The 13,390-nt window shown below is 33.9% G+C and overlaps 1 protein-coding gene across 1 annotated transcript; it reads left to right on the top strand.

Annotated features, from left to right (window-relative positions):
- Window positions 1–10,095: 10,095 nt before the first annotated feature.
- LOC143389000 (ADP-ribosylation factor-like protein 5A) lies at window positions 10,096–11,515 on the top strand. Its single transcript, XM_076842371.1, has one exon. It carries the CDS (start codon window positions 10,355–10,357, stop codon window positions 10,892–10,894), a length of 540 nt encoding a protein of 179 aa, XP_076698486.1. The 5' UTR covers window positions 10,096–10,354; the 3' UTR covers window positions 10,895–11,515.
- Window positions 11,516–13,390: the final 1,875 nt, after the last annotated feature.

The following is a 13,390-nucleotide window of genomic DNA, read 5'->3' as shown; positions in this document are numbered from 1 at the left end:
CTGCCTTAGCTCTTCCACTTTTATTGTACTATACAAGTTCTTTCCTGTAAAACAGCCAGGTGCTAAGAATAAAGAGCTCTTTAGCTGTGTCTGAAAGGTCTGATCTTGTTTGGAACAAAGTGTGAGGATTACACATCTAAAGGTAATTGTCAAAATAACAGAGGACTTGATGGAGATCAACTAATAGGGTGCTCATTGATCCATGATAATGGCAGTATTCAAAGAAGTAGCAAAGCAATTAGAATTTATCAGAACCAGGGAAAGAGCCAAGAAAAGCTCTAACGAGATTACTTTCAATAGTCCACTGCTAAATTAATAGTCAACTGTAAACAGTTGACTATGGTTAGCTGGTTTTTTTTTAAGAAAAAAAAAAGGTAATTTAAAAATTGGTAAAGAGTTTAAATAGAAAATTTAACTAAAGAAGATACAAAAATGGTCAATGAGCCCATGAAAATCCAATTATTAACATTAACTATTAAAGAAATACAAATCAAAACCACAGTATAAAGAAGACAGACAAATGGTCAAAAAATATATTAAAGCTAATTTGAAAAACAGTATGGCAGTATTCTAATGTGATAAACTTAGAGTTGTCTCAGGACATGGTAATTCCAATATATTTTCCACCCAAGAGAAATGAAAGTATTTGTACAGCCATAAAGGTACATAGCACCATTATTCATAAAAACCAAAAGGTGGAAGTAACCCAAATGTTCTTCCATAAAAATATAGCTATCAATGCAGGTTACTCTGACAAAACCTTACCTGAAAATATTGGTTTTAATGTCAGATAAATATAGAGAAATGAACATGTTTTAAGTTAATTCCAGGAATTTTGGGAGGTTAGGCTTATTGAATAGACTGTCACAATAGACAGTTTTTGTGCCTACAGATTAACAAAGAGCTGGGATGGTACATTCAAGTGATTCAATAAAAGAAAAGTGAGTTGAGAGTATCTTTTCTTAGTGTTTCTTACAGAACAGGAAGGGACTAGATTTGATAAGAATAGATTCATTTTTGGTAAAAGTCCAATGATGCTAGAACTGACAGTACAAACTTACAGAGCACACACACTCTGTTCTTGCTTTATCCACAATAACTATTTCAGAATTTAGAGGCTTAAAGTCTATTAAATATTTGTAAATTTTATTGTGCAGCATTAGTATATATTTATTAATAGAAAGCTTTATAGTCCAAATTACCAAGAGCTAAATTTACAACATGCATAGAGATATACTTGTAGGCAAAAAAGGCACACGCAACTGCTATGAAATATTTAACAAGATACAAGTCAAGTCAGATAATTAAATACAGGTAATACTGAACTTAGGCAAAATTTAACAATAGTAAGATCCTTGAGGACATTATGCTAAATGAAATAAGCTAACCACAAATAGACAGATACTGTATTTCACTTATATGAGGTATCTAAAATCATCAAATTCACAGAAACACAAAATAGAATGGTGATTAGCAGTGTTAGAAGTGTGGAAGCATTGTTGCTTAATGTGTGTAGAGTTTCTGATTCACAACAAAAACATTGCAGAGAGTTGCCTCACACCCATATAAATATAATTAACCCCACTGAACTGCACACTTAAAAATAATTGAGATGGTAAAATTTCTGTTGTTTTTAACCACAATAAAAAATTAAGCAAAGTTTTGAAATTAACAAGACATCTTAGATATATTTTCTTTCTTTCCTACCCATAACTTCTGCTATCCCTGGCAGTAAGCACATTGGATTCCTAATATTCTCTTTTAGCCCTTTACTAGCAGTGTTTCTGGCTCCGCCTAGGTCTCCTCTTCCTCTCTGGGAGTCCTCTGAAATTAATGTCTCTGCAGAAATATTACTGGCAGCCTCGCCCAGGGATCCTCCTTGGACCTGGCTGTCTGGATTCTGCCACTTGTCAGCATAAGAAACAGACAAAAGATGGAAAAAGGAAAAGCAAATTTGATACAGGCTAATCAAACCAGAGAGAATCATCTAGATGCCCACCAAGCCCTGACCCACAGAAGCAGTTAAAATTTGCAAAAACTATACACACACACACACACACACACACACACACACACACACATATACACACACACACACACATGTGGATTTGATGAAGCAACCTGTTAGGCCTGAGGGGCAATCTCTACTCCCATCTTTGGCACCTGGGTGCATGGGGGGTTGTAGCCTCTTCTGCTTACTTTCTCAGCAAGAGGAAGCCATTCCCAATTTCAGATGGGGGCCCCCATATTCAGTCTGCTCCAAAACCTCTTCAAGTATAATTCTCTTGTAAACTGATAATCATTATATATTCTTTTTCCTCAGGTATTTATCCAAAGATATTTTAAAATATGTTGACCTTTAATTGAATAAGCCTGTTAAAGGGATCTAAGCAAAAGAAAACCCTTTCCTAATGCAAAACAACTCATTCTGACAGGCACTAGGCATAGAAGAAATGCTTGTACCCTGAAAGAATGAGTATATGCAGGCAACAGGATGGGATGGGGGTGAATAGTTTTGAGCTAGACATATTACTTCTATAGGGGTTATGTCATGTATGAGTTCATCTTCTAAATGGGCATGTATGTGCCTGTGTGTATAAGTTCCCAGGAAGGCCATAGAGAAGCTACTCTGTTATCAATTCTGATATTAAGAAAAAAATAGTTAAGTGTAATGTCAAAAACTACATTCAAATCAAGCAGATACTTTTGAACATATTTAAGGGAAACATGATCTATTCACTTACTATAACACATAATTTTGAAACAGGCTTTGATATGATATAGAAATCATCTGAAGAAGTAATCATTTCTTAGAATAGTTTGGTTAAATCAGTAAAACCTTTTCAAATCATAATGTCCCAATCTTGTAATTTTCTTTTACTTTTTAATGAATACATATATATGGCTTAGGTCTCATTACTTTTCAATATTCTTTTATTTTATTTTATATTGCAAATAGATCTAAATTATGCAGAATAAAAGAATAAAAGCTTTCAAAACCAATACTTGCTTAACCAATTTTGGATACATTCTTAACATTAAATGTGTTCTTATTAAGATCCATCTCTTTTTTTTTCTTTTTACTTTTAGTGTTACTTAGCATTTTTAATTTTGTAGAATTGTGGAAGGATTATGAAAATAAAATACAAGGCTAAACTTCATTAGACTAGAGATAGCTTTGGTCCAGCACAAGCTGTGCCTTGAAATAAATCTAAAACACTTTATGGTTAAAACAGTAAGAAAACAGTTTAATTTCCCATTAAATCAGTTTAATGTACTGTAGAACAAATGAAGTGATTGAGAATTCTAGTTGTATAATGATATTTATATTCACACTTCACAAACATGCAGGCTCAACTGCCATTGACAAATTCCATGTACACTTAAAGAGGAAGACAGAAAAATGCTCATATTTGATATAGCAAAAGTAAAAACTAAGCCAAAATAGCATGTAAATAAACTTACTTTGTAATACCTCTTCAACTTTTTTACATGTTGGGAAAAAATGAGGAGAATTGTATAATTAGGACCAAATATGCAAGAAATTGAGACTGCAAATAATATACCCATTTATTTTTGTCTTATCAGCGAAAAATATTTATGTGTCATCTAACCACTTTCTTTGCATCTAGCCAACTTAGAGATACTGAATAATTTAGATGATTCTAGTCAATGGCCTGCTACAAAGAACAATTAACAATCAATGCCAAGAGACAACATCATACAGTGAAAAAGCATCTGTTTTGGAGCCGACTTAACCTAATCTCCTCCACTCCTCCTAGGTGTGCTACTTTCTATAAACAGGGATTCTGAGTCTTTTTTTAGGAAGATAATGTTTATCTCAAAGTATTGTTCTGATGAAAATATCAAACAGCATTTATAAGCCAACTAGAGAGTTTTTGGTTTACACTAATTTCCCCAATAAATATTAATATCATTTTCTTCTCCAATTAGGTTGCTCTACAAAAAATATGCAAACTCTTCTCTCTTTAACATGTCAAACCACAATATACTCAGAGACGTCTCCAGAGTCTCCTTTCAGTACTGAAAAGAGATTCCGATTTGTTTTTGAAAACCAAGGGGGAAATTATTGGAATTTTAAAATACCTAACATTTAGATTAATGGTAAGTAATTGCTTCACTATTGAACAAAATAAGCATACATAATATACTTAGTACTCAAGCAATTGAAATATATAACAAAACAAAACAAAACAAAGGGAAAGAAATATGAAATCAGGGCTTAAGAATGTAGATCAGTGGTAGTGAACTTGCTTACCAAAAGCAGAAAAAAAACCCAAGAAATCAATAAAAATATTGCAATTGATACAGGAACTTATTATTATAAACAGGCTAAACAATAGAATGTGATAAGAAAATTGAAGTCATAATACACACTTATTCTCCAAAGTTTCTCACTTTTTTCTATGCACAGTTATTATTAAGATATGGGAAATCTAAATTGTGTACCTAAATCTAAATTGTGTCCTTGTGAAACCAAAGGAGATGTATCAAATTAAACTTCTTGTTAAGTTGGACTTATCTTGAAATTTTACTAATAAGTATCTGCTAAATCTCCTTTTTTTTCTGTAGGTATTCTCTCTCTAGGGAGAAATAGAAAAACCATTTCTCTTGAGATGTACATTCTTACCCAATGTCTATTAATATCCACTAGAACAAATTGTCAAAATATTTCTTGATTAATACCAACCATGCATGAGAATATACTATACTTTATAGAGTCTGCCTCTCTACACTTCTTTTCTTTATCTGAAACTGCTCTTTGGGTTTGTTGAAAGATGATTTGACACTAGTATTGTGCTTATAACAAAATGTAGGCTATTTTTTTTCCTTTTCCCTCTGCATTGGGAATTTGAAACAACAAAGAAAAGGAATGGGGTTTTATTATTTAATATGTTATTTTAAAATATTTGGTAATGTTGCTCCAGTAATTTTACACTTACTTTTCTGAAATTAGAGATGGATTTTATTTTTTGTGTATAATTCTTGGGGCCAAGACACAAGATTAAATAATTGGTGCATGTGGAAAATTAAACCTTCAACCCTAGAATAATATTGCAATATATTTAGCTACTGGGGATCAGTAACCATGTTAAGACATCCACTGACTTTATTTTAAATGATGATTTTGAAACTGGCTATATACTAAATAAGCTTGAACAGTCTCATTTCCCAATCAATACATTTTTATACTACTTCCTTAATTTTATATGACTCATTTGGGATATTGGATTATGACTTAGTCAAGATTGACAAAACTAACAAGACAGCTAGAAATTTAGCCTTTCAACCCCTCTTTTAAAAAGGGATTATTCTGGATGAACGTTTTTCTAAAATGAAGTGTGTAATTTTTTATTTTCTTAAAACTAATCAAACTACTGAACTTAATGGGACATTTTCATAATGACCTATGGCCATCACTAGGATTTCCAATTATTGCAGTGATGCCGTTAGAGATTATAGAAGTCTATTGGTCTGTTTACCTCCACTAAATAGCTCAGCTCTTATGCTTTTGGAGTTTCTGTGTGGGTTTTATAGATTTTCTGTCAACATTCTTGCTGCCACTTTTCACTGCTATCATCAGGCTAGTCTTCACAGCCCTGCTCCTTTTTAAATGTTGCTGCTTTCTAATAGGCAGTGGGTTTGGCAACCACCTAACTAAGCTAGTTAAAATTGTCAATAAAATGAGATTCTGTAGGCACTAAAGGAATACTCCTAAGAGAAAAACATGTTCTTTTGTTGCATGTATTTTGTAGATGCAATTTTGAGTGTGTTTTATTGAATTTATATATATTTGTAGATGGGCACAATACCTTTATTTATTTATTTTTATATGGTCCTGGGGATTGAACCCCATACCTCACACAAGTAAGGCAAGCACTCTACTGCCGAGTTACAATCCCACCCCTGAATTTTTTCTTTAATTTTCCTTTTCCTTTTGGCGTGTGTGTATGTGTGTGTGTGTGTGTGTTTGTGTGTGTGCATGTGTGTGTGTGTGTGTGTGCGTGTGTGTGGTGCTGGGGACTGAATCCAGGGTGTTCTACAACTGAGATATACCCCCAGCATGAAATCTTTTTTATATTTATTTCTTATTTTGAGACAGGGTCTCACTAAATTGCTAAGATGCTTGAGTTGCTAGGATTAAGAATTTCATTGTTTAAATCTTCCCACTGAGAAAGGTGAGATTACTACCTGGCTAAATGCTGAAAGATGGCGGGTTGCTGTTTATTATAGTGAGTAGATTGATGACCACATTGTCTTTAGGTTGAGCCACCATCTTAGGTCATGTCTGGAAAGGTTGGGGTGCACATCTGGATGAAAGCATTAGTGTTATTCAGAGTTAAACAGTTTTATTACAATAAGCAGTATTCTTTAGATTTGATTTAAAAGTCACCATGTTTCACAAAGTTGTACTTAAAATGTGTTGCCATTTTTAATGTTATTCTTACTTCATGGAAATGTCTGGTTTGGAATGGAACAGCTTATACTGGCAGCTTATCCTGTTTGAAAATCTACCAAAAACATGGTTATTTTTAGTTGATTCCATCTATGCAGGAAAGTGCCCCACCAAATCAGACTAAAACAAACAATTATTGGTGATAGTTTCATTATCAATTGCTTTCCAATGTTATAATGAGTCTCTTTTTTTTAAGAGCCTTAGATACACGAGATATATGAACTAACTTTTGTTAGCTTGACATAAGCTGAATTTAAAGCTCTTGCTAAGATTACCACCCTTTTAATACCTTTGCCTATTCCTTTATGTCACAAAGGGTGAATTCTAAAAAATCTTTTGAACAGAAAAAGCAATTTATACATATAAAAATACTTGGAGTGCCCTAGGGGTTGTCGTGTTGCAAAGAGATGGAAGAGTTTGATTTTAAGTTTAAGCTTCAAACATTTATGGCCTAAATGGGGATGTCATTCTGAATTAAGCCTCAAACGGTTTTTTATAGGCAAGAAAGGGTATTATTGCTAAGATGAGCTGTAAAAGAGTGAAGCAAAGCCTCAGTTATTTCCACTCATCAGATTTTTCCTCCCTAAAGTGCAGGACTTTCACTTGAGAATCATCTCTCCTTCCAAATTTTGGCATTTGTGTTCCTCTTCGATGAATACTCTAACCATTTCCATCAGAGGAGATATTTTTTTCCCTCCTGCTTCTACCAGATATGTCGGACTACTGATGTAAAATCATTGCCACATGACAGCAACTTCTCAGAACTGCACTGAACCAGCCCATCAGTCAAGGACTGCAACTAAATGTTATACGTCTTTCTCATTGCACCTATGCCCTGTTTCCTCCCTTCAGACCCTGTCCTTTGTTTGCTTGCTTGACTGGGTATGAAGGCTGAGCCTTAGTAAATAGCCTATGGCTTCATTGATCTCTCCTTACCTCCAGCCACAGAATTGTAATTATGTTACCATTTAGAAGTAAGGCTGTAAAGCCAAGATGGTTATAGAATTAACCTGAGGCAGCTCCTAGATGTTTGTCTTTAGTATCTCCTGATGCCTTTTCCCCATTTTGACCCCTCTCTTGCGCTTCCTATTTACTCTAAATCTTCATGTAGCTTCTTACATTTCTCCAGGTCCCTAAAATGTATTTCACCCTGACCTTTCATAGGAAAGACTTAAATGCCTTTAAACACTACTTCTATCAAAGATATAGTTTTAGTTCTCCTGCCTTTAGACCTTTGATGTAGGTAAGGAGTTGACCAAGATACAGAAAAAAAAGTCAGACAATAATAATATGTTAAAGTTATACTAAGAGAAAATATTTTAATGTCACTGGAGGCAACTGCAGAGTGGTATGATTATCTTCATGTGTGCTTGTGTATAGAGTGGTTGATATGAGGTCTTTTGAGTAGACAGACCTGTATTTTGTTCTCAGTTTATACCACATAAATGTCTCTATAGACACTTAGTTTTAAGTATGGGTCATAGTTTTATGCAAATGATGAAGCCCATAAAATACAGATAGTTTTATGCAAATGATGAAGCCATTGTCCTTTTTTGATAATCTTTTGTAGCATCATTTGGGATACAATAACAAGTTATTGTTTATCTGGATTTACATCAGTCCTAGTATTGGAGGAAAAAGATAACTGAAAATAAATCCATAGTCCAAAATCTTCTAGTGACCCAACTTTTCAGAACTTATACATACTTATGAAATCTCTCACTTTCAAATTACATGACTTGGAATTACATTGCTCAATAGCACCTGAGTCAAAACTTTCTCCTGAAAAACTTCTCTGATAGCCTGGCCTTTCCTTATATACTTCATTCTCATCCTTCCCCACAACATTGAGTGTGATCTCTCTGTTAACCCAACCCAACTGCTCTTATACTCCATTGTTTCCATCTTAATCTTGAGCTCCCTGAGGGCAGTTGCTGGTCTTCGTCTATTCATGCTGCTGTAATAAATACCATAAATTAGTGTGTTGGGGGCTCATAAATAACAAATTCATTTCTCATAACTATGGAGTCAGGGAAGTCCAAAATCAATTTGCCAGAAGATTTGGTGTCTGATGTGGGCCTGATTTTGGGTCATGGATAGTACTACTCATTGTGTTCTCACCTGATGCATGGAACTACCTAGCTCTTCTTTAAGTGCACTAACTCCCATTCATGAGGATTACATCCTTGTAAACTAGTAACCTCTCAACATCACCACATCTGAATGCCATCGTGTTGGGAATTAGGTTCCATCATATGCATTTGGGTGGACACAAATATTCAGAGAGTAGCAAGACCTTATTGAATTTATCTTAAAGCATTGCTAGACACAGGATATATTTATAAAATCTTGGAAGTTCCACAGGCTGCGTTGTGGAGAGAGAAGACTCATTTAAAACAACGTAAGAGATATTGTATATTTAGGGCTGCTTTGAGAAATTCCTTTATTCTTCTTATAGCAGCCTGCTTTTGAGATTTTAGGTTTTAGTCACATAATTAGAAACTATTTCTCTACTAGGTTGTGCTCACATAATTAGAAACTGTTGTATATAAATAGAAACCTTGGTGCTTTGAAGTACATTATAGTGTCTTAAGAAAAATCTTTTTAAATCAAACAACTTGTATGATGATTCAGGTCATTTTATTTTCAAAATGTCTCCATTATAATAGAAAATTCTTTAATCTGCATAAAACAGTCTCTCTTATTGCTAGACTTGGAGTTTTAGTAGTACAGAGAAATGTAGAAATGGCACAAAGTCAACTCAGGGCATATTTTCTGGAGTTAACTTCTGCCAAAATTTCTGAAACAAGAAAATTTGGCTGTCGTACAAACAAAACTCTAGCAAATAGACAACATTATAGGACTAGATAACAATATTTCTGCAAATGAATATTATTAGGGATTTCAGATGGGAAGGATATTTTCCATTGTAGGGAATTTATGAAACTCTTAGGAGCCTTTAACAAAGAAAGAAAAGCACAGAAAAAAATCTCCACTGATGGAGAAGAAACAGTGTTCAGTGTATTGCTACCTGAGGAACATTCCATTTCATTTCATTGTTCAGACACGTTAGTGCACACACACACATGTGTGCACACACATACACCTCTGTTTTTATTTTTCTGTTAAGAAATGTGTAAGTGTATTTATTCTTCAATTTTTTTGAATCTCTGTCCCAAATGAAATATTCTGAATACTTTTTCTTATAAAATATTTCTAATTTTCTTAACATGGAAATAAGAAAATGGTCACTTGGGGAAGGAGATGGTAGTGGAGATGAAAGCAAGCCCTAGCAATTCTAGAGAGAGTAACCTGAAAAATAAAAAGAAATGAGCAAAATATTTAAAATATGTACATATTTGTAGACATAGAATTGAAGCTTCCAGTACATCCCAAATCTTCTTCATTCTAGCATTAATGTAATAGAAAATAGAAACTATAGAAATGTGCTTATTGGGTTGTGATATAAAATATATTTACTACTGAGAGTTATAAAGTTTAGGAGTCACTTTAGTTATGTTAAAACTTACCAATTAATTTTCAGGCCTCTTCACCTCCCCCGCCCGCGTGGTTGCCTCCGCCGCAGCCGTCCGAGAGGAGCTGGGGGAGGACGGTGGCCCGCGAGGCTCGTCGCAGACAACGCGGCGGCGATGTCCGCGAGCCAGGCGAGTGCCGCGGCGGCAGTGGCGGGGCCTCGCGCACGGCAGGGCGGCCTGGGTTTTGGCCTCCCCCCGTTTCCCTGGAAGCGGGCCGGTGGCCAGTGCGGGAACGGCAGCAGCAGCAGAGGCGGAGGCTTCAGTGCGTCTCTCTACCCTTTAGCCTGAGCCAAGGGAGGCCAGGCAGCCCGGGTGGCTGGAGGGGGTCCGCTGCCCGAGAATGGGAATTCTCTTCACCAGGATATGGAGACTGTTCAATCACCAGGAGCACAAAGTTATCATTGTTGGATTGGATAATGCAGGAAAAACTACCATCCTTTACCAATTTTCTATGAATGAAGTTGTACATACATCCCCTACAATAGGAAGTAATGTAGAAGAGATAGTGATTAATAATACACGTTTCCTAATGTGGGATATTGGTGGCCAAGAATCTCTTCGTTCTTCCTGGAATACTTATTATACTAACACGGAGTTTGTAATAGTAGTTGTGGACAGTACAGACAGAGAGAGGATTTCTGTAACTAGAGAAGAACTCTACAAAATGTTAGCACATGAGGACCTAAGAAAAGCTGGATTACTGATTTTTGCTAATAAACAAGACGTTAAAGAATGCATGAGTGTAGCAGAAATCTCCCAGTTTTTGAAGCTAACTTCTATTAAAGATCATCAGTGGCATATCCAGGCATGCTGTGCTCTTACTGGCGAGGGATTATGCCAAGGACTTGAATGGATGATGTCACGACTTAAGATTAGATGATCTCTACTGACCTCTTCTCATAGACTATGTATAAACAAAGTGCTGGACTTTACCTGAAAGCTGCAAAAATTAATGGTTTAGATATATTTATAATAAACTGATTTCAATTTTTTTCTATAAGAAGAAAAATTAAGACCACTTATTTGAAAACAAGATGAAGTCTCATCTTCCAATTTGCTTTCTCATTAGTTCCTTCCAAAGTACTTTATTAAAGCTGTGATTGACATTTTTCTCAATGAATCCTCTCAGGACAATGTATAGCCTGTGGTAAGTACAAAGGGAGAGGAAGATGTTTTGATCTTTAAGAGCTTTATTATCAGTATACCCCTCCCCAACTGAATGTTGTTCTCTTTTTGTTCCACTAAGTCAAAATACAAATCAGCACAGATACTGTTTCCAATATCTTAAATGTCATGTTAGTTATGAAAAAAAAAGTATTTTACTTAAGGTTGTGTATGTATTATGTATATACCTCAAGTTCAAGTTAATGGCTTTGATTTGTGTTCTAAAGAAAAGCAAATAACGCAAAAATTAGTAATATCCTTAGTTATTGCCCTAATGAGATAAGTACTGGCATTGGTAGTAAGTGCCATTTTATACTTTTCCTGTATGTTTTCTGTATTGTACTAATCAAATCTTCCCTCTCCCCCAATCATTGAGCTGCTCTTAAGAAAAAAAAAGATACAGGATAAAGCTTGACATTGTATACCCATTTTTGTTGATAGTAACACACGTAGAAATATGTAATCCAACTAAGTGAAATATCTGTCAAATTTTTGGCTTCAGTTGACAGAATTGCACAGTGGAGCATTGATCAGATTAATCCTTGTATTGTTCTAAATTATTGAATAGATTATTAATCCACTTATAAATCAATCATAAATTGCGATTTAAAACTATAAAGTGATTTCTTCTTAATTAAAATCTATTGTGTGAAACGTGTCTACCCAAAGAGGTAACATTCTATAAATATTATTAAACAATTAGCTAGAGTCTTTTTAAGTATGAAATTATATATGTCAAGCTGTTAAAATGAGGGTACAAGTAATGCATAAAAAATTTCTGAGCAACATTTGAAATTTTTTAATTTGCAGATTTCTTATTTCTTATTTTAGGATTTAGAATCCTTTTGAGGTTTTTTTTTTGTTGTTGTTCTTAAGTTTTCTTTGATCTTTCACCTTGTAAATGCATTGTTTAACAATTAATAATGGTAAATTTTTAATGCTGTTGGCTGGAAAACTGATTGGTGTATGATATATTATTTGTACTAAGAAATAACTTGACCCAAAATACCTTTTGTTTGCTTAGGTTTCTTTCTTTTTTTTAATGTCTGAAAATTGAAGGTATTTTTGTCATAATTGTAAACAGAATTATCCTGTATTAAAATATATACTCTAAAAAAAAAAATTTCAGTATGCTGGTTTCTAAATTAGTTTTTACATAGAAGGAAAAATGACCATGACCACATATGTTAGACATTTGTAAACAACAAGACAACACCTTATCAACTTTTTCAATGCTAACAGCCATTGGCAAAAAAAAAAAGAGATATTATACTGAGCAGAAAAATATCACAGATTTTCAAAATCCAGAATGTATTTTGTTACCCATTAACTATCACTCTTTTATATAATGTTTTGACAAACTGGAAAAAAAATTAGAAAATTCCCACAGATTTATATGACTCACACCTTTTATAAATTTCTCAAAACATCTGCCACTTAAAAGCCATATAGATTAGCAGAAGTCACAGGTTCCCATTGCAATCACAAGCACTGGAGGAGCTTCAAATTCATAAAAATGTTATTTAAGTGCCCTCCACATATTAGAAATTTAGCTTACTTCAGAAAAGCATCGAGTGTTGCATGGTGTGCAGTACAAGTACTTGAGGATTTAACTAATCACCAAATGTTAACTAAAATATATTAGCATTTATTTCAAAGATACTATTAATCACAGTAACAAAGTATAATTGAGACATTGTTTGAATTCAACTATAGAAGGCAAGTATTTATTGGAATAATGATCAGAAAACATACAAATACACTCCCAATCTGCGTATGCTATTAAAACATTTATATAAAGCTATGTTAATATTTTTATGGGAACTTTGGTATTTCAGTATTTCTAAAGGGACATATGCAGAATGGGTATATTTCTAAGCAAGCATATGCAGAATAAGATAATTTATTTTCATATGTAAAAATAGCTGCATTTGGCTTCAAAAATACAGAATAAGAATGCATATAGTGAGCTTTTGTAAAACATTTATGATTATATAAATTTAGAAACTACTATCCTATATTCTATTCCATCTCCAGGATTTTCATCTTTCACTCAGTTTTACCAAAGAGAAAATAATGCAAAAGTTGATTTTCTTCAAGGAACAAGTATATCTTAAATCTATTACAAGTTATTGTTATTGTTAAAGATTTTTAAAAAAGTGTTTGGAATTGAAGTGAGATTCAAACAAAACCTGAAATTTTGAAGGAAATT

Source organism: Callospermophilus lateralis, unplaced genomic scaffold (assembly GCF_048772815.1).
Source record: "Callospermophilus lateralis isolate mCalLat2 unplaced genomic scaffold, mCalLat2.hap1 Scaffold_43, whole genome shotgun sequence".
Taxonomy (NCBI): domain Eukaryota; kingdom Metazoa; phylum Chordata; class Mammalia; order Rodentia; family Sciuridae; genus Callospermophilus; species Callospermophilus lateralis.
This window is presented reverse-complemented; position numbering and strand designations above follow the sequence as displayed.